The 24107-nt window shown below is 34.9% G+C and overlaps 3 protein-coding genes and 1 long non-coding RNA gene across 6 annotated transcripts; 2 read left to right on the top strand and 2 right to left on the bottom strand.

The window, feature by feature from the left end:
- The first annotated feature begins 1623 nt into the window (after nucleotides 1-1623).
- Nucleotides 1624-4930, top strand: LOC112766139 (uncharacterized). Of its 2 annotated transcripts, none has more exons than XM_025812006.3 (5): nucleotides 1624-1724; nucleotides 1933-2203; nucleotides 2511-2616; nucleotides 4080-4223; nucleotides 4381-4930. In XM_025812006.3, the coding sequence occupies exons 2-5, from the start codon at nucleotides 1947-1949 to the stop codon at nucleotides 4642-4644; spliced, it is 771 nt and encodes a 256-aa protein (XP_025667791.1). In that variant the 5' UTR covers nucleotides 1624-1724; nucleotides 1933-1946; the 3' UTR covers nucleotides 4645-4930. The 2 variants fall into 2 exon arrangements, with proteins under 2 accessions (XP_025667791.1, XP_025667792.1); XM_025812007.3 differs by having other exon boundaries at nucleotides 1703-1762.
- Nucleotides 4931-4998: 68 nt separating this feature from the next.
- Nucleotides 4999-7358, bottom strand: LOC112766138 (probable protein phosphatase 2C 72). Its single transcript, XM_025812004.2, has 5 exons — nucleotides 7064-7358; nucleotides 6085-6393; nucleotides 5881-5995; nucleotides 5511-5734; nucleotides 4999-5355 (listed from the first exon to the last, which is right to left on the bottom strand). Exons 1-5 carry the CDS (start codon nucleotides 7250-7252, stop codon nucleotides 5140-5142), a joined length of 1053 nt encoding a protein of 350 aa, XP_025667789.1. The 5' UTR covers nucleotides 7253-7358; the 3' UTR covers nucleotides 4999-5139.
- Nucleotides 7359-19036: 11678 nt separating this feature from the next.
- Nucleotides 19037-21148, top strand: LOC112766453 (protein PARTING DANCERS-like). The gene is made up of 6 exons (XM_025812354.3): nucleotides 19037-19297; nucleotides 20280-20452; nucleotides 20533-20621; nucleotides 20723-20818; nucleotides 20920-21014; nucleotides 21089-21148. Exons 1-6 carry the CDS (start codon nucleotides 19213-19215, stop codon nucleotides 21136-21138), a joined length of 588 nt encoding a protein of 195 aa, XP_025668139.1. The 5' UTR covers nucleotides 19037-19212; the 3' UTR covers nucleotides 21139-21148.
- A 24-nt stretch (nucleotides 21149-21172) lies between these two features.
- Nucleotides 21173-23297, bottom strand: LOC112766454 (uncharacterized). 2 transcript variants are annotated; one of them, XR_003184349.3, is made up of 3 exons: nucleotides 22885-23212; nucleotides 21369-22445; nucleotides 21173-21279 (listed from the first exon to the last, which is right to left on the bottom strand). It is a non-coding gene; the product is annotated as an uncharacterized lncRNA (long non-coding RNA). The 2 variants fall into 2 exon arrangements; XR_011875723.1 differs by lacking the exon at nucleotides 21173-21279 and having other exon boundaries at nucleotides 21987-22445; nucleotides 22885-23297.
- Between the last annotated feature and the right edge of the window lie 810 nt (nucleotides 23298-24107).

Genomic DNA, 24107 nt, shown 5'->3' with positions numbered 1-24107 from the left:
TTCATTTAATATGAAGTTGAAAAAGTTACCTAATGTACGTGTATAAATAGAGGCTTAAGCCTCTAACAATTACACACAAGCAATAATACAAATACAAAATCTTCTCTTTCTTTCTACGTACAAAAGTTCTTTTCTATTCATATATTACAACAACAACAGAATAAATATATTATCCTTCCTTCCTTCTCATACAAATAAATCCTCTTTTATGTTACAATCAAATACCCTTCTCCTTATATTACTATTACAATTCTTCCTCTTCTTTTATTTTATAAGTATTTTAAATTCTATTTTCTATTACTCTTTACATATAATATTAATAGCAATATTAACCATCTTTATTATATTGAGATAGTATCAAATGCAAATCTCTCTCTCTTTATTTTTAATACTTTTTCTTATCTTTGTATATATATACACAATACAACATATAATTTTATTATATATATATAAATTATTATTGAGCTAATTATTTTAATACTAGAGTCTTCTATTTATACAACTTTATTATATATATATATCTTTTATTTCACAATAGTTATTAATGTAGAACAGATTTATTTCTTTGTGCATGGGGAAGAGAAAAAATGGCGAAGGGATATAAGATTGGAAGAGTTTTTAAGTTTACCAAAAATATCGTTATTTTAATTGTTGATTTGAATTATAAACGATATATATAATATATATTAATTAAAATCAATTAATTAAAATTAACTATTAAAATAATTGAAATATTAGTATTTTTAGTACACTTAATTTTTTTTTATAAAATTACTTTTTATAGATAATTAAGTTTTTTTTAATATATTATTTTATTTTGATTAATTTTTTAAAAATATATTATACACGCTATCTTTCGTTCTCTTCAAACAAACATCTTTTAATATTAGAAATATCCTTATTTTGACACCTTTTCTTCTTTTTTTTTTGTCATACTAAAAAAGGGTCAACTTTTTGTATAGAGTAGAACAAGATTTTTTCATGATAAAATATTATAATTTGGCTAATAAAAAAATAGTTTAATTTAGATTTGACTAATTTAAAAATAACACTCTACATACCATTTTTAATTGATTTATAATAATATTTATTCATAAAATATAAAGTAAAAAGTATTGATAATTAACATTATGCAAACAACATTTTTTTTGGTGACTTATGCAAACAACATTTAATATAAGAAAAAATATTTAAAACTTTTAAAAATAAAAATATTTGAAATTTAATTAAAAAATTTAAAATTTAAACTACTCAATAAAAATAGACGAGTGAACAAACCAATCGACCAACCTAAATTTGTTTAATTCTTTATATCTCTAACATTATTCATATATAAAGATACTACTTTATGATAGAAACGAATTTGAATCCTCTAAATTTTAAATTTTTACTTTAGAGGATAAAGTGTGATATCTCATTCTTGAATAGTTTTTCTCTCATATTTTCTTTTAGTTTCAATAAATAGTAAGAGATCACACTTTATTCTTTAAAGTTAAATTCAAAATTTAACATTCCACCACCAAATATGGGCCCCACTTTTTGTATGTATATATTTTATGTAGTGATTTTATATTCATGAGCCCAAAATAAGAACTGAGAAGACCAACCCAAGTTAAATGATTTAAGCCCAATTATATATTTGGCCCACTCTTGCACCTACGCCATTACGGCAATACTCTTCTATTCTGTTCCGTTCCTCAACAGTGGCGCTCTGCAAAGCAAAGGTGACCAGAGCTCATCATTCCATTTTTTACTCTGCTCAGTTATTTCATCTCTGTAACTTTATGGTTTTCGCATTTTAGTTCGTTGTTTATTTCACTTATCATAATACTGTTACTGTTCCTATGTTGTTATCACCGACCTGAATGTTCTGCGCTCCATCTATTTGTTGATATGTTCAAATGAGTAACAGTTTGGGTACCCTGTGTGTAGGTTATCTGTTTGATATGGAAGGTGGAGAGAACATTCTAGATATCATTCATAATGATTATGATGATGGTGATGATGTTGAAATGGTTGATGTTGAAGAAGGAGAGTTGGTGGAACCTGATTCCCGGAATTCTTTGGGACAAAGTGAAGCTGGAGGTACCAATGAAGCAAATGAAGACTCTCATAACAAGGACCACAGGCTTAGAGCTAAAAAGAAAAGGAATAAGAGAAAGAAGAAAGCTTCAGGGTCCAACAAGGCAATTGATATAAACAGGTTTATCATTTTCTCCAATGCGAAATTTAATATTATCTTCATGAACTCATTTTAACTTTATGACCCAGTAGAATTCGGATTGTTTTATGATGTATTTAAGGCTTTTGAATTCATCTCTTCATTTTCATTTAGTTATAGAATGAAGCATTGGTCACTGCTCCTTTTTAATCCCAACCTCAATATAGTCCCTGAAACTTAATCGAATTAATGTGTAGATAAGCCTTGATTTGTTTGTATCACTGTTAACAAGTTTTTGCTGCCATCTTGTCCACATGATTGAATTTGTAATGAATTGTGTGCTTTTCAGATTTGTGATAGATGTGTGTCGCCGTTTGAAAGAGAAAAAACAATATATGGTATACACTGCTGTAGGTTGCCTTGGGATTTCTGCACTAAGCGATCTCGTCAAAGAGGTAGGTTATGTATTCCATGTCTTTAGAAAGCAAGTTTCATTTGTTCTTTTTTTTTGTCCATAAGAGTGCACCATGTGACTTGGTAGTATTCAACTAGAAGTCTAGAAGATATATCTAATCAGAGGGTCTACCAACCCAATTGTTTTTCTGTCATCAAAAGCTAATCAAGGATTTGTTTCTAATGATATCTTTGTATTGGAGTTTTCAGCCTCCTTCACAAAATTTCTCTCTCTGCATCTTGTCATGTGTAGTTGTTTGCTCCCACTAGTTTCATACTTCTAAATCCTTCTTTTCCCACCCAAATTGTGTATGGTTTTCAACATCTTACATATTGTTTAGAATTGTCTTTGTTTTATGTCTTGACCTGTTTTGGCCACATGTGCAAGCTTATTAGATGATTTCCACAATGGTCTGTTCTTTTAATCACTCTCTGAAATGTGCATTTCAAATTACTATTTTTGCGTTTTGTTTTCCTTTGAATTTCTCCATTTCTTAAATGGAAATGTGGTTATGTTTGGGAGTAGGCGCAACTTACTCACCTATTGCAAGGAAAGGTGGGAGTTAAGGTTCCATCAGATTTGGAAAAGTCTTAAGCTGCTATGCTCATCAACTCTTTCAAGCATCACACAACCATTCATAGTTCTGATGTGTGTAATTTTCCCATAACATTGCAGATTTTCTTCCTGATGCTAGTTTGCTCCTTCTCCTCTGCTTGAGCCTCATTGTTCTTGAGTGAACCACTTCATTATTTACTGATTTTGAAGGTTGATATCCATTTATTTATGTTGATATGTATATGCATGTAGACTGTAGAGAATGCTTTTAGTTTTCAGTTTAAACTAAATTAAGATTTACCATGCCCTGTTGTGAAGGTGAAGGGAAACTAGTGCAATCAACTAAATCATTTTTACTCACCTAAATTTACAGAAAGTTCAGAGCCAAATTTATATCTGATTTCCTCTAAAATTACATCATATCACATTGATGGTTATCTCAATATCATTTCATTTTTTACATCGCAAGTCATCTAGTATTTTTCCCCCTGGTTAACGTCTGCATCCTTTTCTACTCTAGCTTCTTCAAGCGTTGGAAACTTGGCAGAAATTTTGAAATACTATAACCTATGAACTTAGTCTGCTTCTTCTTCCCTTCCCCCCCCCCCCCCACTATTTTGACAGTGCCATTATACATTATTATATTATATTATAATTGGGCATGTACTTTTCATGCAATGGCTGGGCAATGTCCTCTATTTATATTATCTCATGGGTTTAAGCCGTAAAATTTTCCACTGATACAAACCGTGTGTTACGTGAGATGTTTGTGCACCAGGTTGCCCTTTTTTTTTTGGAGACATTGCTTACTTAAATTTCAGACTTATAGAACCAACTTGTAATTTTACTATCTTGAATCTGTCCAAATCAATACACCACAAACTTCATAATGATATGTGAAAGTCACAGGTTGATGCAATTCAGGCTTGTGGGGGCCAAAAAACAGCTGATGGCAGTCGATTCCGGACAGGGGGTGGCATACTGTGGAACATCATTAAAGTTCGAGAACCAAAGGTGTACAAAGAGATAATGAAAAAAGTAAAGGAATTCGAGGTGTGTAATTGATGTTTTTTCTAGTGCTCACACTTTTTTTCATAAGTTTTCTTTTAAAAAAAGTAATTGATAGCCAAGGTCCAAGACTCTTAAAAGTTGTTATCGGCTTTGTAGTAACTTCTATTTGTGTCATTCCTCATTATGTACAATGATGCAGAAGCAATTCAGGCAGCCATACGTTAAGCAACCACCTGTGCCAAAGAAGATAGATCCTTCGGAAGGGATCAACCTTCCGTTTGCTGACAGAGATGAGGGAAATGTTTTAGGCAGTGCCTTCCCTGCTTCCCAAATGCAAGATCAACATGAACCAGCAGCAACTTCTGAAGCGAAACCTATCCCTGTTATTCATGATAGGTTAAGGACCCCTGTTTCGTATGATGATGATCTGCTTGGAGAGGATCCAGAAAAAGATGCAACCTGATTATGGAAGTAAATAGCCCTTTATCACATGGCAAGTTTTTGGAGTTCTACTTCACCTCTTTTTCATACCCCTTTTGGACTGCTACTCTGTTCTGCTTTTCGCCCCTCCCCAACTTCTTTTTGCTATACAACTTACAAGAGATTGAGCAGTGTTTGTATATTCCTTTTTTCTTCAAAGAGAATCGTGCTAAGTATTTTTCTTTTCTTTCCCCCTTTTTTTAATTACAAAAGAATGTTGGATGTATAGTGATTTCAATTCTCTAATATGAAACGCTGCATTTGTCTAATATGAAACCTTGTCTCTGAAGAGTTCTATTAAAAATAATGAACTAAGAACTGGAGGACTTTTTGAGGATGTACTAATCACTTTCAGAGTTTGAATTTCTCTTCCATACTACTATCATTAAGTGATGTATCATGTATATAAATATATCACATTGAACTAGGCTTGCGATTCCACATTATATCATAGCAAGGCCTTTGTCAATAACGCAAGTTAGTTAACATTATTTCCAGTTTTTACATATACTAGGCTCCTTTGTTTCTTCTGCAGGAAGAGGCAAACTGCGGTGCAGTCGTCTACCTTGGAGGAAGGATATTTGCTTTTCCATGCAGCTGTAGCTGCTTCCACCACTGCCTTAGCTGCCGCTGCTTCATTCTCTGTCATCCACACGATCGAGCAAACCTCGATGTTGCTTAGTACATCCCACACCTACAACAAGATAAGAAACCTCTGAACCATAATGCTAATGTGAAATGAAAATGAAAATCAACATCCATAGATTTTCTTTCCCTCCCCCTCCCCCTTTTATTTTTCCTTTCTAAATCTTCATACACACAAGAAACCATTAGTCACACAACACATACCCCATCACTTGCAAGCACAACAAATTGGTCACTTGATGTTAGAGGGCGAAACGAAATCTCCGGAATAGCAATGATACCGTGGTCCTTAAGAATGAAATCTCCAAAAGCACGAGACATGGCTAGGCCTGGGGAGTTCTCATTGGGTAACCACACTCTTTGGATGTGTGGTTCCTCATGTAGAGCAAATACACGACCATTACAACTTCTTATTCTATCTGCTTCACCTGCATTGGGTCAATATAACATACTTAGTATGCAAAATTATCAAGTTTGAGAACTCATTATACTCATAAACTTGAATGTTTGATATCCTTGTTAGATGGTTAAGGCTTGAATGGGAAAAAGTGGTCATAGTATTAGTCTCTCTTACGAGGTAATCCAGGCTTCATATCTGTGGTCAGTTGAATGGGAATGATTTCACCGTCACAAATTGTCCCCAAGACAGCTCTTGAGTCACCAAGGTTAGCCATGATAAGATCTTCACTCTGTTTTGTTGTTATGATTAGCAAATTTTGAGGTACAAGAGAAGAGACCACAGAAGCAGTGCAAATATTGCAATAGTTTCATGGTTTACCTGTCTTATAGCAACTATAGCTGTAGTTCCACTGCAAGAGAAATCTAGATTCTCTAGTTGATTCACCTCCTTGTCCATCACCCTGAAAGCACAAAGAATAGCTTCTTTCCACTCTTGAAAATTCTTGTTTGTGCACGAGTCATCATCTTCCAATATGGTATTGTTATCAATCTTGGCATGAGCTATCATATTCTTTTGGTCCAGAATGAGTGAAGACAAACGCTTGTTTACTATTTGGCTCACTATGCGACCATTCCTTCCGTGCCCATCAAAAACACCGCAAAATGCTGCATCCTCCATTCCATAACCCTTTAAGGATGAAAAAAGAAAGAGAGAAATCTTCAACGATGAGTTGAATCCCATTTTGGCTATCCCATTTTGGCTCTTGAAATTTTCGACCGGCCTCAATTTCGACCCTCAAATTTATAGTTACCCAATTAACACCCCCAAATATTGGATTGTGCCCCACGCTTGCCCCTGTAGCTATCTCCGTTAACGGAGATTTGATGTGGCACGTTAAGTTGACAGAGTGTGTATCCACGTGACACCCAACTTGCTAGAATGGATGTGTAATGAGTGAATGACGTGGCAAAAGTTGAATGAACTCAATTTGCGATCCTCTTTTCCCAATATGTTCGAGACTTTACTGGAGAAATTGAGTTCATTCAACTTTTGCCACATCATTCACTCATCACACATCCATTCTAGCAAGTTGGGTGTCATGTGGATACACATTATGTCAACTTAACGTGCCATATCAGATCTCTGTTAATGGAGATATCTACAAGGACAAACGTGGGTCACAATATAATATTTGGGGGTGTTAATTGGGTAACTATAAATTTGGGGGTCGAAATTGAGGCCGGTCGAAAATTTCAGGGGCCAAAATGGTTTCAATTCCTTCAACGATTTTATTATATGCTTTGTAATAATGAACATATATCAAGCAAAAATTTTGTTCGACATAATAAACAATTACCTGGCAAAGAGTGGCAGCATCTTGGTTAAGTCCTTTGCTACCCTTTTTAGAGTGAATAGAAGAAAGTCTGTGAATCTTACTTAAATTAACATTCTTGCTAGATTCATACACTGTTACATTCTCTTCAGTAGCTAAGTTAGATGATTCGTGATGAATCTCTGAAGATTCAGCGGATATGCAGATACCCATTTCAATTGAGGAAGCTTTTCTTTTTCTAATTTCTTTTTATTTACGGTCAAAGAATCAAATAAGTCCTAATCCTCATTCCTCAAGAAGTTGAGGAACTAAATATATAGCCATTTTACAACAAACGTGCATACGTAGAGAGCTTACAAGTTATTAAAATCTTTATGATTGACTATTTTATATTTTTTAATGTCTTTTTATTAAACTAGGATGTCCCAACAGTGGCTTTAAGGGACATGTACGTCGTATTTCTACCATATTATAGTCATCAAGGGGTATGACTTTCTATTTTAAATTAAGTTCACTTGCATCATGTTATATTCTAATTGAGTAAATATTGTTTTTGTCCTCAACGTTTGGGGTAAATCATATTTGTGTCCCTAATGTTTAAATCATTCTATTTGTATCCCTAACGTTTGTAAAAATGATTCAATGTTATCCTGCCGTCAATTACACATCATGAACGCTTTAGTTTGAGTTTTAAAAATCTCTTCTTAAAGTTAGAATACAAATGTTTGGGATAGAATCGATGATCCACTTTGAAAAATAGATCATCAAAAGTTGAAACTGATTTCTACAACATTTACATAATTCACTTTTCTAGGAACATAATTGAATCTAAACACAAATAGTGTGTATAATATTAAAATCGAACACATCCAAGTGATACCTAATTGAGAATGAATACATCCAAATGAGAATAATTGAAAAACATAATCTGATTTGTTAGTATAATTGATAGTAGGATAACATTGAATCACTTTTATAAACGTTAGGGATACAAATAGGACGATTTAAACGTTAGGGACACAAATAAGACTTACCCCAAACGTTAGGAATAAAAACGATACTTTACTCTATTATAATTATTAGCAAGGTTATGCAAAATTAGTGTTCCATTATTTGAACAATTCATACACGTTTGATGCTATATCACTATTCCATAGAATGTAGATACAACTAATTGGGAATTAATCATACAAGACCAATTATTGGTAGTTCTTATCAATTTTCTCGTAAGATGCGTGGTTTACTTACTTTGGAAGGTCAAACCAATTCTAATTCTAACAATGAAATATAGATGGATGTTGAGGATTACTTATACGGCAATAAATATAAATCTAGAGTGGAAGAACTTTAGGTTCGCATGAAAGGGCAAACTTCTCACATGATCATTCAATTATATGATGCGTTCAATTGAAATATAATAATGAAAGTATGAGATAAATAAAAATTAAAAAGGGAGAACTCAATTGTTACGATGTGTCACCAAAGAAAAAAAAAAGGAGAGGAGAGCTTTAATATCTTAAATACTCTCACTGTTATTATTAAGTTTTAAATTTCTTACTAGCGTTAGGTTACCTTTAATTTTGACCATTTTATTTAAGATATATTATATTCATGTAATCCGTTATATGTGATATAAATAAAATACACAATTTTCTATTTATAAGAATAAGAGGAATAAAAATACCCACTCATAATAAATAATAATACCAACACAATAATATTAAATAGTACTGGAAAAATTACATAAACAAAAAGTAAAAGAGATAGAGACAAACTAACACAACAAGATTTTTAACGTAGAAAACCTCTTCAATGTGATAAGTAAAAATCATGAGTTACCAAAATCAGAAAATAACTTCATTATGATGAAAAATAGGGTACAAAAAAAATCACAAATTAGAGTATAAAACATGTATATAACAAGTCAAACAACCCAAATTTCAAATCTCATAAACAACAAAAAAGATGAAGATACCACAAAAATAGAGCCTCTGTCCGAGCTTTATTTTTTCAACTGTAGACCTCCAATTGAAATCTCCACTATTTAGAATGAAGAATAAGATGAGGTGAATATGCAGTCCAAATTTCACGCCAATCCAACGTGAACAAGCAAGAAACGAACGCTCAAAGTCTGTTACTCTGCTAAAAAACGTAGACAGTGTTCTCGCTTCTCTTTCTCTCTTAATGCTTGTGTTTTTGACAAAATGAGACCTCCCATTTCAACCTTAGCATTCTTAGCAATTTCAACTATCTATGGGTCTGGATACCAACATTTGGGCCTTTCTCCACGTAGGAAAGGAACCCAAAGCCTAACAAATCTCCCCCTCACGACTATGTGGAGGTAACCGCCAATCCGCAATTAAGCAACAAACTTCAAACTTCCACCTTGGTGATGTCTTAGTCATCATATCAGAATCACTCTCATAAGTGTGAACCTTCATAAGTTCTAACAACTCAGCATCCAAAACATCATATACCCAATGATACCTCACATCAATATGTTTGGACCGAGAATGAAGAGTAGAGTTTTTACCAAGATGTATAGTACTTTAACTATCACAAAACAACACGTACCTCTCTTGAGCAAATTCAAGTTCCTTCAAGAATTTCTTCATCCAAAACATCTCCTTGCACGTTTTATTAATGGCAATAAACTCGGCCTCGATAGTGGACAAAACAATACATTTTTGCAATCTAAATTGCCAAGACACAGCTCTACCTACAAAGTTGATCAAGAAGCCTGAAATGGACCTTCTAGAATTAATATATCCGAGTCAGTATAACCAAATGGAATAGGCTTCTCACTTCCATAACACAACTTCATGCTAGAAGTACTACGAAAATATCTCATTATCCATTTTACAGTATTCTAATGCTCTCTTCCGGGGTTTAAAATAAAATGGCTAATACAACCAACAGCATGAGCTATATTTGGCCTTGTGCACACCACAACATACATTAAACCACCCATGGCTGACGCATATAGAATTTTTTCATATCTTTCTTCTCTTCTTTACTTGATGAATTTTGCTTGCAACTCAATTTGAAGTGTGTAGTAAGAGGAGTACTAACGCCTTTGTTGAACCTATGCAACATTGTCTCAATATATTTCTCCTGTGATAACCAAAGTTTCTTCTCCTCTTTATCACGCTAGATTCTTATACCAAGAATCTCCTTTATCATCCCAAGATCCTTTATTGCAAATGACATCGCAAGTTTCCTTTTCAACGTGTCAATCATAGAAGTATTCTGACCAACAATAAACATGTCATCAACATCTATCAAAAGGATAATAAAATCATTACTAGCAAACTGTTTAATAAATACACAATGATTAGAAGTAGTCTTCTTATAGCCTTGTCTATCATACCAGACTCGAACTTCTTGTACCATTGTCTTGAAACTTGCTTCAAGCCATATAAACTCTTCTTCAGTTTGCAAACATGATCTTCTTTGCCTTTTACTATGAAACCTTCAGTTTGTTGCATGTAAATTTCATTCTTAAGATTACCATGAAGAAAATCAATTTTCACATCCATTTGTTATATCCCTAAATCAAGACTTGCAGCCAAACTCAAAACAGTTCTAATAGAAGATCTTCTCACAACCGGTGAAAAGATTTCATTATAGTCAACTCCCTTTTTCTACCTATAGCCCTTGACCACCAATCTAGTCTTGTATCTTGAACATTGAGAATTTTCTTCATGCTTCAACCTATAAACCCACCTGTTTTGCAAAGCTTTCTTTCCTTTTGGCAACTTCACAAGCTCAAATGTTTGATTATCATGCAAGGATTTTATTTCATCTTGCATTGCATCAAACCATTTCTTATTGTCATCACCTTCCATAGCTTTCTCATAATCTTTAGGTTCTCCTTTATCAGTTAATGTCACTGAAGGTTGTAGATGGTTTAGAGAAGGGGGTTGAATCTATAGCCTTCTTTTGATTTAATGAATTAAGCCTTTAATATCTAAGTTACAGTTAAAAACTGTTTGAACTGTGTAGTGAAAATTTTATGAGACAAGAGAAGAAAGATGACACAGACATGTATTCTGGTTCAGTTGCCTTGTGCAATGCAACCTACATCCAGTCTCCACCACAACAGTGGTAACATTTCCACTATAGTTAAATTATTACATACACCAATTTCTTAGGATTCACTCAATCCTTTCACTCTCAAGTTCTTATCTAGCTTGACTTGGTTATGCTAATACCTAACTCTTCACTCTAAGTGCTAACCCAACTTAGAAAGGGGCACCTCACAGGTACAAGACACAAGACATATGAAACAACCTAAAGAAATCTGAAATAACTCTAGGCTTTTTTCTCAAGTATTTCACTCAACCTTTTGTCACACGTTGGCTTTTTCTTGAATTCTCTCTTTTAACCTTTTACCTCTCAAGAAATTACAGAAAGATATACATTGAAAATAAAATACAAGCTGTAAAATATGAAGGAGATTAATGCATCATCAACCTTTGTTGCTATAAGTTGAACCGGATTATTTAGCTATCTCTGATGAAACTTTTCATCTTGGTGGAATGTTTCTTTAACTTAGAAATACTGTCTAAAACGTTGAACTCTTCACAGGGAAGCTCTCAAACAAAACTCAGATTCTGGTTCTCTCTCCTTATCTTTAAAAATGAAAAACAATTTCTTTTTGTACCTCTTGCTAAGTTGCTGTTTGGATTTCTCTTTAGTCAACTCTTCGAGTTGTGTGCTTCCCAGGCTTGTCATTTCATTTTCTTCAATTAACCCCCAAATTAGGGATTTCAAAGCTGGTCATTTTGCTTGACAGAAGACCTCAGATCAGCAAAGAGAAATGTTTCAATGGTAAACCCAAATCTGAACCCTTGAGCAAGTGCTTTGTCCCCAAGAAACAATTTTAGCCTTTGATTCACAGTAGTGATTTTCAGAGAACACTTTCTCCATTTATCCCAAATTGGAGTTGCAGAAATTTAGAGAAGGAGTAATGAAAGTAAATTGCATGCAAATAGAAATAAATCACATTTATTCTCTGACTTAGCTTAGCTTGCTTTGATTTGGATGATTAGACACTAGCTTTTGATATTTACCTTTCTCTCTCTCTTTCTTCTCTGGTGAAATGAACAAAGAGAACAACTCTCTCTCTCTCTCTCTCTGATTTTGACCGAAGCAAATTATGTGAACGTTGGCTTTGAAAAGTTTCAGCTTGGTGAAAACTTCTTGGACTTGGGTTGGATATATGTTCCATCTGGCCCAGCTGAATCTTTGCTTTACTAATTTTGGGCTTTGTTAGCTAGAGAACTCACTAACAATTTATGTTTTATTTTCTCTATCTCATTGGGCTGCTGCTATTGTAATTTTGGCCTGCACCAATAACCAAAACAATTAAAAGCTAATTGGGTGTTTAATCCTTTAGATCAATGTTTGTCATCATCAATTTAGTTAGTTAATTTCTTAACTCAACAATCTCCTCTTTGATGACAAACATAGTTATGAAATTGATCAAAAGAAATTTAATTCAATAAGATTAAAGTACTTCCCTTTAGATGAAGTCACTTGCTTTTGAATTGCTCTCCCTTTCCTTCTCAAGAGTTGCTCCCCCTAAATTAGTGTTCTTCTTTTGTTTCCTGTTTACATATTCACGTAGGGAATACAACACTATACTATATACAATTTGTTATCCATGGATGAAGCATACAGCAAGAATTTTAACCTTTTCAACATCACATGAAACAGAGTCAAAGAATGTATCAAAAACAGCAAGACCAGTCAGCCCAAATAAAGCAAGAGCAACAAAATACAAATACTAATACTAATACTACTCCCCCTTTTTGTCATTAACGGAGAAAATTGCAACCAGCTTCCAAACCTGCAGCAAACAGTTAAGACACAGTCCAGATAATTAGAAAAGTAAAACAAAAATTAGCAGTTGTTAAATAATTTATAGTCATCCGAGACTGCTAGGAAGTCCAAACACAAAATACAATTGTTCCATGAGACAATTTTCAAAATAAAATAGCATATAAAATAGCAAAAGAGGAGGCATCCTTAGGCATCCGAACCATCCTCTATCTTGATCAGAATCAGCATGATCTTCAGGATCAGTGGCCATTGTTTCATCCTTTTGGAGATTGTCAATGAACTTCATGAAAACTACCACTCTAGCTCTGGACTTTTTGAGGAAGTTTGCATGCTTGGCAACAAGTTTCCTTTGTTCTTTGCTCATTGCAATTAGATGATTGGATTGAGAAATAAATTCTTGAACTACATCTTTCACCACTCCATATAAAAGTGATTTGTGTCCAGTGGAAGCTGAAGTCCCAGAGGCAGATGGAGGAGAGGATTCTTCTGGTTCATAGTCATCATCATCATCATCGATTACCACCCTTTCAGTTTGAGTTGGTCCTTTTTTCTATTGTTTCACTGAACCACCTCCTTTTAGATATGAGTGTCTATTTTCATATGTCTCATTTGACAAGTTAACACTAAAATATTCAAAAATACAGGTTAAGAACATGCCATAAGGAAGAGCTTTATCTTTCTCACTTCTAACACAATCAAACATGTATCTTACCATTAGGTATGCAAAAAAAATTTCAGTTTTTGTGAGAATAGCATACAAAACCAAAGTATCACAGAAAGACACCCTTTGATATGAGTCACTCTGAGAGAGGATGATATGGTTCACTATGCGATGTAACTGAGTACGAGTGTAACCAAGAGCTTTGTGAGTTGGAGTGATGCCATCAATCAAAGATATGTGTTCACACACATAGGCCAGAGCATCATTGTAAGAAAGACCTACCCCTTCATTCCACTTACCCGAAGTGTATGCACAAGCACCAACATCAGTGTATTTCAACGAATCACTATTGGTTTCATTGTTCAAAACAAGATCTCGGCCTTTAACATAGGAGTGAATGGTGCCCTCATGATAGGTCATGTTTGCATAAAACTCTTTGACTAAAACTGGGTAAAGTGGTTTTTTATTTTAAAAATATGATTCCAGTCCAAAAATTCAAAATTTTCAGCATAAACAAAACCTTTCTTTTTCAGATTTGGTAAATCAACTAAAAAGGTGGAACATTACGATGAGCAATAACACCATCATGGAAATCATTGTTCATTGCATATCAAAAATGGAGAGGATTGTAGTTTGAGTGGGAGGACATAAAGTGTGATTTGTGTGTAAAAGGATCAATGGAGGGCTTTTTAATTGATTTGAAAGGAATGCGAGGTTTACCTCATTGAGGACGAGAAGGAGCAGACCTAGGTTTAGGTCTTGTGGGTTCAGGCGCAGGTTCCTCTGCAGCAGGGCGCTTCCCTTTCGAAGTGCTTGGCTTGGAAAGAGCGCTAGGTGGAGCCGTCGGCTTGGAGGAAGAAGGAAACCTTGAAGGATTTTTCGTTCGTGCCATGGGGACTGTACGAGGAGGAAAGGTAGGAGGAGATGGAGAGGGCGTGAAAGTCTGATCTTGGGAGCGAGTAGAAGGTCTAGGTTTCTCTGAGAGTTTGAGGATTTTAGCCCTTGGACTCTTTTGAATCACAATTTTCTTCCTCATTAGAGTGAACTCAGGTTTCGAATGAAACAAAGCACTAATGGTAGTGGGGAAGAAACGAAGAGGTAGTGGATGGAGTTAAGAAGAGAGAAGTTTGGTAGCTGCACCAAGAAAAGAGGTTTCTTGAAACATGCAACTGCATCACCTATGACTTGACCTTGAAAAGACTTGACATCATAGAAAAAGGTGATTTGATTTGATTAACAAATAAAACAAAACATTTTTAAAAGAAAATTTTTTTACTAAAGGACAAAACACAGAATATCACATGGATAATGTAACACTCATTGGGCCCAGAGATGGTGGTGTTTAAGGAAACATATTGGACCAATGTAACTCTGAACTAAAGGGTTGGCCTAGAAGATTCAGATCGTGTAAATGAGCCCAGAAAGTGATATTCAAAGAGATGGTTCTTCACTTGCCCATAATTGTCTCATCCATACCTGAGAGAAAAAAACTTCAACAAAAACATCAACTATGCAGAAATAACGAATCATGACTTAAAATTTCTAGATTAGTCCTAAACTTGCAAAATCTGTCTTCAGCTAGAGGTTTGGTAAAAATATCTGCTAATTGATCTTCTGATTTAACAAATTAAATGCTAATATTCCCTTTTTGAACATATTCTCTTATTGAGTGAAATCTCACCTTAATATGTTTAATTCTAGAGTGCAAAACTGGATTTTTGGAAATATTTATGACACTCATATTACCACAAAACAAGTGAATATTTTCAATATTTAATTTAAGTGTTAACCCAACTTGGATGCTAATACCTAACTCTTTACTCTAAGTGTTAACCCAACTTAGAAAGGGGTACCTCACAGGTACAAGACACAAGACATATGAAACAACCTAAAGAAATCTGAAATAACTTTAGACTTTTCTCTCAAGTGTTTCACTCAACCTTTTGTCACTCATTGACTTTTTCTTGAATTCTCTCTTTCAGCCTTTTACCTCTCAAAAAATTACAGAAAGATATACATTGAAAATGAAATACAAATTGTAAAACATGAAGGAGATTGATGCATTAACAGCCTCTGTTACTATAAGTTGAACCGAATTCAACTGACTCTGATTAAGTTCTTCATCTTGGCAGAATGCTTCTTTAACTTAGAAAATACATTCCAAATGAACTCTTCACAGAGAAGCTCTTCAAAGCAAACTCAATTTCTAGTTCTCTCTCCTTGTCTTCAAAAATGAAAAACATTTTCTTTTTGTACCTCTTGCCAAGTTTCTGTTTGGATTTCTTCTTAGTCAACTCTTTGAGCTGTGTGCTTTCTAGGCTTGTCATTTTACTTTCTTCGATTAACTCCCAAATTAAGAATTTCAAAACTGGTCATTTTGCTTGATCAAGATCTCAGATCAGCAAAGAGAAATGTTTCAATGGTAAACTCAAATCTGAACCCTTGAGCAAGTGCTTTGTCCCCAAGAAACAATTTTAGCTTTTGATTCACAGTAGTGATTATCAGATAATACTTTCTCCATTTATCCCAAATTGGAGTTGTAGAAATTTGGAGAAGGAGTAAAGAAAGTAAATTGCATGCAAATAAAAATAAATCACCTTTATCCTTTGACTTATCTTAGCATGCTTTGATTTGGGTGATCAGACACTAGCTTTTGATATTTACCTCTCTCTCTCTCTCTCTCTCTCTCTCTCTCTCTCTCTCTCTCTCTCTCTCTCTCTCTCTCTCTCTCTCTCTCTCTCTCTCTCTCTCTCTCTCTCATATTTTGACAAAAGCAAATTATGTGAATGTTGGCTTTGGAAAGCTTCGGCTTAGTGGAAGCTTCTTGGACTTAGGTTGGATATATGTTCCATCTGACCCAACTGAATTCTTTGCTTTATTAATTTTGGGCTTTCTTAGCTAGAGAACTCACTAACAATCTTTATTTTATTTTCTCTATCTCATTGGGCTGCTGCTATTGTAATTTTGGCCTGCACCAATAACCAAAACAATTAAAAGCTAATTGGGTATTTAACTCATTAGATCAATGTTTGTCATCATCAATTTAGTTTGTTAATTTTTTAACTCAACAGTTACATACCCATCAGTAAATATCACATACTCATTAGAAGAATACCTCCTAGGATGAAAACCTAGTGGATCTTTAGGTAGCCCAGGTTGATTATCAATATCATCATCAGCTAGAGCATCAATTAGATCTCCCATCTACTGATCATTAGGAACCAAAAGCTTATTTTGCTGTATATGCTCTTGATCTTGTAATTTCCTACTTGCAATAATAAGAGGAGCAACAATACTCACTCACAACAAGTAATAACAGCAAATCAATAATACTAAATAGTAGCAAAAAAATCACATAAACCAGAAAATAGAGGCAAGTTAACACACCAAGATTTTTAACGTGAAAAGCCTCCTCAATGTGAGAAGTAAAAATCACGAGTCATCAAGACTAGAAAATAGCTTCACTATTATAAAAAAAAAAAAAAGATATAAAAAAGTCACAAATTACTATACAAAATGTGCATACAATAAGCTAAACAACCCAAGCTTCAAAGTTCATAAACAAAAAACAAAGAAGATGAAGATACCACAAAATAGAGCCTCTGTCTGAGCTCTATTTCTCCAACTGTAGAGCTCTAATCAAAATCTCTACCGTTCAAAATGAAGAAAAAGATGAGATAAATATGCAGTCCAAATTTCACGTCGATCCAATGGTGAACGTGTGAAAAACAAACGCTCAAAATCTGCTATTCTGCTAAAAAACATGGACAGTGTTCTTTCTTTTCTTTCTCTCTCAATGCTTGTATTTTTGACAAAATAAAACCTTTCATTTCAACCGTAGCACATTTTTAACAACTTTAACTATCTATGAAACTGAATACCAATATATTGGCCTTTTTTCATATATGAAGAGAATCCAAAATCCAACGATATGATGTTTAAGGTAAAAAATAATTAAAACTACGCAATGGAATAATATACTCAAAGAAGCCAAATGAAAGTGAAAACTATCAAATTATTCTAAATGAGAAAGGATAACATTTGTCCTCCTAATTTTTATGTAAATCGTTGCCTTTATACTAGTTAAAAAGATATATATATATATATATAAAATCCTAGACAACGATTCATGATTAAATTATGCAATGCTTAAATAGTGGTTAAAAAAAAGGAGAAAAACCTTGTTAGCAGAATGAGCATAAATCATGGATAAAAAGATAATTTTAAACATAAAAAGGTAAAGCATATGAAGAACCCAAAATTTATGTAGTTCTAATTCAAAATCCATGAGGATCTCATCATGATTTATGTAGTTCTAATACATGCAATATTCTTTGATATCTCTTATTTTTATTCAGACACAGTTGTTCTTTTTATATGTTACTCAAATCCACTTCATATGCTAATAGCCTAACACACGATACATTGACTTAAATTAGGAGGGGGCAATGAGTAGAGTAGGATAGGATTTAGATCCAATTCTGATTTTATCTGTGGGTAAAATTTTTTATATAAACTCAATCATATTCTATTCACAAGTTGAGAATATTCCAACTTTAACCCTATCCGTTATTAATTCGTGAGTATCCGATCCTATTCGGAAGTTACCAAAAAGATGCAACATTATTATAATTTGATAATAATTTAAAATAGAACTGACTTTTAATAAAAAAGAAATAGGAAGAAAAACATGAAGGATTTTAAGTACCTCGTTTCGGGTTAAACTGAAACCCTTTATCGGACCTGGATGAACAAATAGTGGCAGTACCCTCGTCGACAACAGGGTCTAAATCTTCGACGTATAACAACCTTGTAATGAAGTGGTTCTTCACATTCGCAGCACCCGCCGCTGTCGGCAAAGGAGCGGTTGCGACATTATTCTGCGACGAATCCTGGTTCTTCAGCACCCTCTTCTCCTTCTTCCGTTGGGTTTTCGTATTCTCTGCTTCGTTCTGCCTTTCTCTCTCTCACCCTTAACCCTCTTTTCCCTGCAACGTCGCCGAAAAAGTCTTTTTCCTGTCCACGCCACCTACTCCTCCTTATTAAGAATTGCAGTTCTGTCTCTGTTCCTCTCTTCTCATTTTTTTAATTTGTCTTTTTAGTTTTTTGTTTCTTTTTATGATTAAGATGAACAAACAAACCCATATATGAGGATAAGAGAAAAAAAATAATTTTAAAAGTGATCTACAACTAGAACAAAGTTAGAACAAAATAGTTTTAAATTTAAACTTAATAAAACTCCCGCTTAATACTTTTTTGTGTTACGAAACTTTGAATTCTTGCTCACATAATAATTTTTGTTACTTTGCCACTTGTTAACCCGTACATTTGTTGTTCAACAAATCTATACACTTGTCCTTTAACAAACTTACTACTATTCTCGTATTATATATTATATTATATATTAAAAAATAAAAGAAAAATGCTTGAAGTATAAAATTCTTATTTTTTATTTTTTTTTTAAAAAAGATCAGAGAAGTATAAATTCATTAAATTGGTTCAAAACTTGGCGGGAAACACTTTTTTTGTGTGTACCTAAGAGGCTAAGACGGGAATCACGTTCCATCTTCTATTTCCGTTATTGGTTCTCTGCAATACCGAAAGAGAACGAACTTTGAGTTCGAGATCCGTCTAGCAAACCGCTTCTTCTTTCTTCTCATTTCTGATGCTCAGTTCTCAGTTCTCAGTTCTCATGGATATGCACCTCAGTGATTCAAGTACTTCAGCTCCATCGCATGCCACATTATCTGGTACCGATCTTTTGATTTCTTAATCACCTGAAAAACACCGTTACAGTCACAATTTCGTTTCCAGAACGAATGCTCTTTGCTTATCGATTTTATTTTATTTTAATTTTCTATTGAATATTAGTTATTTTTTTTTTTGTTTTCCTTAGCGATTATGTTTGTTCCGCGAGAAAACTAATCTTGTTTTGTTTTGGTTGGATTCCGTTTGTTAGCGTTACGAATCCTATAAATAGAGGACATGGAATCGATCTAATGCTAGTTGATACAGTAGTAAAATTAGTAATAATAAGGCTTTGATTTACTAATAGCAAGATGAAACGAGAAGAGTAGGCTCATGCGATTCTCTTTCTCTACTTTTTGGTTTGATCTGATTTCGGTGTAGGAACAACTTCATAGTGTATCGGCAGAAGAAAATTTCAAAATCAATTTGAATTTCGTGTTTTAGGAATCTATTGCTTTTATTCATTGATCTTTTTTCACAGTTCGAATACCATAAACATTTTTTGAAGTAAGATTTTGATTAAATCAGCACTACAATTCATTGAATAATCAGAATCTGGTTTGTAACCACAGAATCCATGGGAATAAGGGAGTGACAAGTTTAACTTCCCTTAATAACTGCCTAACTAGCTTGTATGAAACAAACAATTCGTAACTATCATAAATTAATTATGGTGTAACAAATCTAGCTATAGCATGGATTGATTTGTGGCGTATGAGAATATTTTAGGTAACTAATGGCGTTTTCAAGAGAATGCTCCATAATATGTACTGGTAGAGCTGCTTGTTAACCTGCAACTGTAGATTAAAAAGTATATTATAATGCTTCTGAATTCCGATCATTATCTATTTGTTTTAGCTTCTTAAGTATGCACTATTGCACTGTCTTAACCCTGTACTGAGTAATTACAGCTTGATGCAGGCAATTATAGCATCGCATGTTTGTTTTTATATTTATTTTTCGTGCTTAAATGTTTAATCACAGGAAATTGCATCCAACACTTTATAATGAGGCTGCAATTATGGATTGCTGCAGGCCCAGGGGGAGTCTGTTTGATGAGAAATGCATGGAAAGGGGAACATCCATCTGTTATCAACTTTATCTCCAGTTTCCTCTCTGCAAATTCTTTTCGCCTTAACTTTGTCCCTATTGCTCCAGTAATTGACAGATTCTGTGTCCTCTTAATGTTTATTTCAAATACTTGCTCTCTACTGAACTTCGAGAAGCTTATTTGTAGGACTTCATTTTCAATTGTGGGGGTTTGTCTGTAGCCTTTGTTTTTGTGACTAACTGGGATTGCAACAATGTATCTCTGATCTTCAGCAGGTAACTGAGCTGTTGATTTTCAAGTCTTTAGTTGGGACTTTGTCATCTATTGAATAAAGAGCTTTTCGAGTTGTATGTCAGGTTCAAATCTTCTCCTGCAGAGTTCAGAAATTGAGAACACAATTTGCACGCTTTTATGTTATCATCACACTCCCAGCTAAACAGCAAATCGATTCATTTATTCAGTCATACTTCAAGTGAGTTAAATACGTTACTTTTATTTTGTTCTAATTGATCATTTGCTATGTACAACTTCAATAGTGAGAAAGCAAGATCCATGTTTATGTTTCACCAATAGATTTGAGATGGTGATTGGCAAGCCTACGTTTGTTCCAGTTCAGGACATAGAGATGGGGTTTGAAAAGATGGTAAAAATAGCTCATTCATCTGGAGGTAGAAACTGAAACTTGATACCAACTATGATGTGTTGTTCCAATTCATATTTCTTATCTTCAAAATAATTGCAGTATACAAGCAGCAGAATATTGGAGAGAAACTGAAAGCTGAGGTCAGTTGACAAATAAGAACCGCATAGTAGCAATATGCTACAATCTCCGATCTAGAATAGACATAACACCCATTTTCATGCCCCAAAACTCAATTCATCATCACTTCAAAGTTCAAACTAAACATTCATCCTTACAGCAATCTTAAACTCCTGTTCCAATATCCCCAAAAACTAGAAAAAAGTTTAAAACTAGAAAAATTAAGAAAGAAATTAACTTTATGATGAATTAAAACATATACCTTTGCTCCAGCAACCAACTAAGCTTCACAGTTCACACTACTCAATTCACTTGCAAAGAGAACGCATAAGAATCAAACTGAAGTTACTATAAAATACTCTCATTCTTGAAGTTAATTACGTTCATACCACTGTCCAAAAACTATACAAAAAAAATTGCCTTTTGTGTGTTGGCGATGGAGAAAAACAGAAAATAGAAAACCCCAAAAGGACGTCGCTTCGTAATTCCGAAAATGCCCTTCACCCTTCGGTTTATCGGTTAGGAGAGTTATGTTTCACTGTTTTGAGCAAGGTTGCGAGAACTGGACCGGTCATTGAATCGGTCAGGTGACAGGTTTAATGGTTCAATGGTTCAACCGGGGTCCAACCGGGGTTGAACCGGTTTCATTAAATATATAATATAATTATTGAAAATTCAATATACAATTTTAAATATACAAATTCAATAAAAATTTCAATCCATCATGATCATGTTTAATTCTAGAAAAATAGAAAACTTAATATTGAACAACACTCTCATTCTTGTTTAATACAAGGGTATACTCTCATCATGATCCTCTGCAATATTCAATTCACAATCAAAAGAGGAAAGACAAGCAAATGGCTAAAAACAAAAACAATGAAGGAGAATCAAATCCGTAAACCACATTAAAATAAAGGAAATCTGTCATATGACTTGTAAACAATGGAAATCTGTCAATAATCAAATACCAAATAATCATTTACTAGCTTACTTCTTTATGGATGAGAAACTCACTTCTCCTTTCTATTCATTGATCCTATTCAGACCTTCAAAATGTTACTCCTTATTGTCACACCAGCCATTAAATCTATCCGTTACAAACAATGACAATACTACAATAAATTACATAACTTAGTTAAAGAAACGATTTCTTCCCTAACCCAGCCACAACTATTAAAAATTCCAGCCAAAACTTGCCAGCTAGTTACTGAAAACTAACCATAGAAAGATACTGAGCAGGCACAGAGGGCGTGATCGCCTGCAAGAACTGCTCCAGATTGCTCAATCACTTCTCAGCATTATCTTGTGGCTGTGGGTTACTTTGTGATTGTTCCATCTGTAACAATCAGAAAATCAAAGGCCAGAAAATAATTTCAGAAAACCATGAACAAATAAATAATTCAGCAACCAAAATCATGAAGCAGCAAACAAATTCAAATAACCTCAGAAAATCAAAACCCAAAACCTTGAAGCAGCAAACAAATTCAAATAACCTCAGCAAATCAAAAACCACAAAACTATGAAGCAGCAAACAAATTCAAATAACCTCAGAAAATCAAAACCCAAAACCATGAAGCAGCAAACAAATTCAAATAACCTCAGAAAATCAAAACCCAAAACCATGAAGCAGCAAACAAATTCAAATAACCTCAGCAAATCAAAAACCACAAAACCATGAAGCAGCAAAAAAATTCAAATAACCTCAGCAAATCAAAAACCACAAATCATGAAGCAGCAAGGAGGAATAATAGAACAAGTGAATAACAGAGTATCACCGGCGGCGAGTAACGGCGACGACGGAAGAGGAGGCGAGCTCGGCGACGACGCAACAGGAGGCGAGCTCGGCGACGACGCAACAGGGGGCGAGTTCGGCGACGAAACAGGACGCGGTGGTGGTTGCCGTGCTCAACGCTGTCGCTGCTGTCGCTGCGGGATGCGGTGGCGATGGCGGTGGAACTGTGGGTGGTGAACTGCTTTTTCAGTGATTCTTCTTCTCTTCTGGCTTCTGGAGTTCTGGGATCTGGGTGATTTCTGTGAACATTAGGGATTTAGGGCTTCGTTTACTCGTTTAGGCGTTTAGCCCCCTTTTTTTTTTTTTTAAACTCCCAAAACGACGCCGTTTAGCATTTTTATTTTCAAACCAAAAACCGTAAAAAAACCGGACAGTTCTTTCGGTTCACCGGTTAACCGCTGGTTCGACCGGTTTTTTGACCGGTTTTTTGCCAAACGATTTTTGACCTTATCCGGACCGGCTAGGTAACTGATTTCCGGTTAATTTGGTTGAACCGGCCAGTTCGGTTCGATTTTTAGAACCATGGTTTTGAGCAATATTCTGAAAACTGGACCGGATTACCGGTTTGACCGGTCTAATCGTGAACCGGCAGTAATTACGGTCCGATTTGTCCTCTAAAACGGTTTCTCTAAAAACCGGAAATCGGCCGATTGAACCGGACAGAGAACCAACCGGTTTAAAAGAAACGGCGTCGTTTTTGCCAATTTACTTACTTTCACTCTTGGTTCTAAAGCTCCTCCGTTTCTTTCTCCCTTTCTCCCTCCGTTTCTTTCCTTCACAGAAACTCAGCCAAAAAACCCTAGCACTGTAAGCCTACACCACCGCCGCCGCAAGGAGTGGCATACTGCCGCCGTCCGTCCGTCTATCTAGCTTCCCTCGTGCTCCAAGTCTTCAACCCCCATTCGTTGTCACCGATCGCAGCTGCTTCCTCGAGCTCGGCGTCCGTCGTCTTTGTCTGCTCAGCTGCGCTTCCGCCGCCGTTGGTTGCCGTTAACGTTCGCGTCTTCGTTCAGCCGTCGTCTTCGTTCGCGTTCTTCGCCGTTCAAGTTTGCTCGGCGTTCACCGTTCGCGTTCACTCGCCGTTCACCGTTCAGGTTCGCCTTCGTCTGGAAGCCACGTTGCCCTGCTTCAAACTCTGCGACCAACCCGCGCGCTTCAACTAGCCGTCGAACTGCTCTCTTTTGTCGCTGCCGTGAGTTCCCTAAA

This window comes from Arachis hypogaea, chromosome 17, assembly GCF_003086295.3.
Source record: "Arachis hypogaea cultivar Tifrunner chromosome 17, arahy.Tifrunner.gnm2.J5K5, whole genome shotgun sequence".
Classification (NCBI taxonomy): domain Eukaryota; kingdom Viridiplantae; phylum Streptophyta; class Magnoliopsida; order Fabales; family Fabaceae; genus Arachis; species Arachis hypogaea.
The sequence above is the reverse complement of the archived record's forward strand: the minus strand, read 5'-3'. Positions and strand labels throughout refer to the sequence as shown.

Bases quoted from the DNA above. Each gene is read 5' to 3' on its own strand.
- LOC112766139 (XM_025812006.3), top strand. From the start codon at position 1,947: ATGGAAGGTGGAGAGAACATTCTAGATATCATTCATAATGATTATGAT. The intron at 2,617-4,079 runs GTAGGTTATGTA...TGAAAGTCACAG, and splicing joins TAAGCGATCTCGTCAAAGAG to GTTGATGCAATTCAGGCTTG. The intron at 4,224-4,380 runs GTGTGTAATTGA...ACAATGATGCAG, and splicing joins AAAAAGTAAAGGAATTCGAG to AAGCAATTCAGGCAGCCATA.
- LOC112766138 (XM_025812004.2), bottom strand. From the start codon at position 7,252: ATGGGTATCTGCATATCCGCTGAATCTTCAGAGATTCATCACGAATCA. The intron at 5,996-6,084 runs GTAAACCATGAA...ACAACAAAACAG, and splicing joins CTATAGTTGCTATAAGACAG to AGTGAAGATCTTATCATGGC. The intron at 5,356-5,510 runs GTATGTGTTGTG...ATCTTGTTGTAG, and splicing joins TTGTGCTTGCAAGTGATGGG to GTGTGGGATGTACTAAGCAA.
- LOC112766453 (XM_025812354.3), top strand. From the start codon at position 19,213: ATGCTCAGTTCTCAGTTCTCAGTTCTCATGGATATGCACCTCAGTGAT. The intron at 19,298-20,279 runs GTACCGATCTTT...GTTTAATCACAG, and splicing joins ATCGCATGCCACATTATCTG to GAAATTGCATCCAACACTTT. The intron at 21,015-21,088 runs GTAGAAACTGAA...AAATAATTGCAG, and splicing joins AATAGCTCATTCATCTGGAG to TATACAAGCAGCAGAATATT.